This window comes from Ceratina calcarata, unplaced genomic scaffold (assembly GCF_001652005.2).
Source record: "Ceratina calcarata isolate Rehan_Ccalc_2016 unplaced genomic scaffold, ASM165200v1 scaffold1286, whole genome shotgun sequence".
NCBI classification, from domain to species: Eukaryota; Metazoa; Arthropoda; class Insecta; order Hymenoptera; family Apidae; genus Ceratina; species Ceratina calcarata.
Window position 1 is genome coordinate 10,442 of NW_017133894.1, and position 4,024 is coordinate 14,465.

Sequence of the window (4,024 nt, forward strand, 5' to 3'; positions counted from 1 at the left end):
TAATACAAGTGTGACAAAATTTGAAAATGATAGTTATTCTCTTTCCGAAGTACGAATCTCGAATCAAGTATAACGTTGATAATATCAACGTTCTACGGTTACCTTTTACCTATCGTGCTGGAAAAAAGCATCGGCACCAACATCGGTGAGCCTGAAGGTCGGTACACTCCGGAACAGTCATTCTGTGGGATTTCATGAATCTACCTTGCCGGTTCGAGCCCTCTTGGGCCCTTTTTTCGGGCCGCGCGTTAACACAGGCATTGCCACTCTTTAGTAATCGCTCCTCGGTGCCCAATGGAAACTGATACCCAAGACACCAACCATCTCGGGGCGGGTTTTTCTAGGTAGGATTTATCCCACTGGGTTTACCACCTGAAGGTTTTCCCTGCTCCACAGGTAGCATCCTGGGCGAACGCGAAGTGGAGAGAGGACAGAGAGGTACAGGATTTTAAGTGATGGAAAAAGTAGAGAGGAAGGGCTGGAGGTCCAGGAGATAGGTGTGAAGGCACTTGCTGGGCCGAAAGGCTGCAGATGGATAAACTCCGCAAAGAAAAATAAATGAAAAATTTGATTTAAAAGATGAGTCTTCCAAAAGTCGACTTACTTTCAACAATATGCTAGTAATACAGAGTATAGCCAGAATTATTTGAATTATTCCGGACTCGAGCATGCATCGCATGAACACGTCGCCCAGTCTTGAACCATATTAAGAAATTAGGAGATGTTCTCTTATGTGTGCATTGCAAAAATAGTGATAGCAACTAACTTTATGTTCCTTTTGTGTAAATCTATAATATGAACTAGTCTTCCGTAATAAATCTTATTCAAGTCAATGTTATTATTGGTATTTTCTGGCTTATCGAATAGATGTTCCATCAAATACCTAAAAAGTAAAATACTTTAGTAAAAATGATTATTGTGACATTTAAAATAAACAAATTTTGAGCTTACCCAAGTAGATGGAATATTCCCATCATATGCAATAGTATTATCCAATTTAAGAGATCGACCCCACACTGTACAGTTGATAATAGCAAAGCTGACAGACTTACATGAATTATGACAGGATAGTAGTATTTGTTATAATCGACGAAATATTCGATTGGCAGAATGAAATCGTTAGATCGTGAATGGTTGAAAGGAACATCGAAAGCAGTAATTTTTGGAAAAAATAGGAATATCATAATCGAAACACTTGGCGCGTAGACGAAGACTAGAACAATGATACACTAGCAAAATACTAGCTTATAGACACTAGCAAATACTAGATTACACTAGCAAAATAAAAATGAAGTTACGCAATATTTATGGCTTACAGAAAAGAAATTTAGAATAGAATATAAACTCTTCGTACGCTTGTTTCAGTGGTAATTCCTCAACGTTTTTCAAACTGCTCCAATCAATCCTCATGTGCTCGAAACACTCCTTATACTATAATAGAAGAATTTTTGTTATCATTGCACTTCAATGCATTCGTATTTTCATCATCTCTTACATAATTGTCTTTTATCCAACATAAATGAACCTTCACTATTATTGGTAACTCAAGAAATATGACTGGAGCTAACATAATTAATAAATCGAGAAACACTTCCGAGGTGAATATTGTGATGATCTAAAAGAATGTGCGTAATTTTAAAAAATCGTTGTTATAATTGATTAAAGCTACAGAATACCTGTAACAGAAAGAAGAATACAATATTCATCGAGCACAGAATCCTTTGAATCAGTTTTGTTACTGACTCGTCGTACGGCCACATACCGCAGAAGAGTAGAAATGAGCGATAGTTGATGAAGATGTTATTTTCGATGAAGTCCATTACAGTATGAAAGTTGAAATGCAACTGAGACACCAAAGATATTAGTAAACAACGCGACCCTGGAATCTTGCGTGTCGCACGAGAACCTCGATGAATATTAAAGATCGAGGCACATAAGATAATTATGGGATGCGACACTTCCTGTTGTGTATTCATAGCTTGAACGTGCGACAGTTGCAAATAATAGATACACGTGTTTGAAAACATTTGCACCGGGAATTTATTTTCTCTTCGTGCGACAGGAATCACCCCTTTCAAAATGAATATTCTCACGTACGTGGCAATTACGTTTACGTGTGGATAACTTCCTCACACGTGAAAATTGTCAAGGGGCTGTTGCAGGCGTCATAAATATTACAGTAAAGTTTTCTTCGGTGGTGGCGCGATACAAATCGTTGCACTCGTCTTCCAGCTCTCGTGGAGTTAACATCGTCCTCTGAAAGGTACTCTTATATTTCTTGACTCGTAACATTTTCACAGCTGCATGTGTATTGCGCGATGCAGAACATGACTTCATTTGAATATTCAGAAATTCAAAGTGACCAGTTTTAAACGGATACTTGATACTGTGAGTACGTTCGTCTCTTTGTCGTTTCATTAATGCAATATCAGTGATTGATACACCGCGAGCAATATCCTATTTGAAAGCAGATGTTTGTTCATTGATTTCACTTTTACAAGGCACGAATCAGGAGACACGATCCCGAGTATCGATCTTTTTAGTTCCATTAGTTTTAATAGGATATTCCCTTTATTTAATGCATTTTTCACCTAACGTGTGTTTCAATCTACTAGCATTTGACAGGAAGACAATTTTCACCAATCGAGTAATAATCTCATTCACGGTTGACGTCAAGTAGGAGGATACGTAGTATAAGAGTGAAGAGTGACTAGACTAGGATTTTATTACATTATTCGTGCAGAACTGTAGAAAACTATTCAGAACACCGAAAGCTGAATGAAAACGTGAATGTTTATTTAGAACACATTTTTCAAACTGGTTCTATACGGTGTTTTACTTGACATAAAAATTTAGACGACACTAATCGTTTTCAGAATTGCATTGGTGACTAACAATTGGAACATCAATCAGTTTCTGGATCTCTAAGTGAAGTGGAATATGTCGAAAGGGGGAGTGGATCCGGCGGTGGTTTCCGGTTGGCTTCCGTTCGGACGAGTTCAACTCCGAATATGAATTACCGCAAATACACACGTGCAAATGCATACCAGGTGGAGGGAATGAACTGTGAAATGAATTTAAAACTTCGGATTGTTAAGTGAACAGCCGAAGGGGTGTTGTCTTCCAGGGGCATGGGATGCACGCGGGAATGTAAGACAGTTGACGATTAATCTTACAGGAATTATATTACCATCTACTGTCTGATGGATGAACAATCCCATAGCTTAATTACGTGCCACGATTATGCTAATCTTTCGGAACAGGAAGGATGAGAATGCTCAGGCGACATTCAGTGCCGAATTGTGTTTCTATACAACCAGAGGTATGCAAGTAGATGTAGGTCAGTCACTCTATAGATACTTCGGTCACGTGTTCATATTCGCATTAAAAATTAATGGTGTTTCTCTTTTCGTGAATATTGTTTGACTAAACTCCAATTTCACTGAAGTGTGGGATTTGCTGTATGGAGGAGTTTGGAAATTATTCAAAACGTCGTTTTAAAATCGATTTTGGTAAGAAAATAATAAATTATTTAATGCAATAACTTTCATTTGTTTTTTGATAATAATACAATAGTTCACGTAACTCATAATTGAATATTAAAAGAGAAAATAGGCGAATATATGCAAGATTATATGTTTTTGTTATTAGATTTGAAATTTTGTTTTTAAAAAAACATTCTTTGATTATTGGGTTCTAGATTCGATTATTAACATTGACGTGATGAAATTGTACAGTTTTTATTCACTGAAATTATTTTAGCCTATTATTAAATCTTTTGCTTCGATTCAATTAATTAAATTCATTTAAATTATTAAAATCGTTTTAAGTTATCAATTTAAGTTATTAAATCAATTAATTACATTTATTTTTATATTTATATCGCAAATGTCATACGTACTTACGAATAAATATGATAAATATAATGCAGGCATATTGTTATTACTGTAGTTAACGAATATCGGTTAGTACGAGCGTAGTGTACTTCGAAAAAATTTACGAATTTGTTGGAACTCGCTTTTAT

The 4,024-nt window shown here is 36.1% G+C and overlaps 1 protein-coding gene and 1 long non-coding RNA gene across 2 annotated transcripts in view; one reads left to right on the top strand and one right to left on the bottom strand.

The window, feature by feature from the left end:
• LOC113464839 (uncharacterized) overlaps positions 1 to 1,820 on the bottom strand; it is a 3,777-nt gene extending 1,957 nt beyond the window's left edge. Inside the window, exons 1-6 of the mRNA XM_026817150.1 lie at positions 1,677 to 1,820; positions 1,496 to 1,615; positions 1,317 to 1,431; positions 952 to 1,213; positions 767 to 883; positions 605 to 695 (exon numbers count right to left, since the gene is read on the bottom strand). Of these exons, the coding sequence (XP_026672951.1) occupies positions 605 to 695; positions 767 to 883; positions 952 to 1,213; positions 1,317 to 1,431; positions 1,496 to 1,615; positions 1,677 to 1,820 (849 nt within the window). The remainder of the gene's footprint in view (positions 1 to 604; positions 696 to 766; positions 884 to 951; positions 1,214 to 1,316; positions 1,432 to 1,495; positions 1,616 to 1,676) is intronic.
• Positions 1,821 to 2,257: 437 nt separating this feature from the next.
• Positions 2,258 to 2,950, top strand: LOC113464840 (uncharacterized). Its single transcript, XR_003389692.1, has 3 exons — positions 2,258 to 2,388; positions 2,616 to 2,786; positions 2,877 to 2,950. It is a non-coding gene; the product is annotated as an uncharacterized LOC113464840 (long non-coding RNA).
• Positions 2,951 to 4,024: the final 1,074 nt, after the last annotated feature.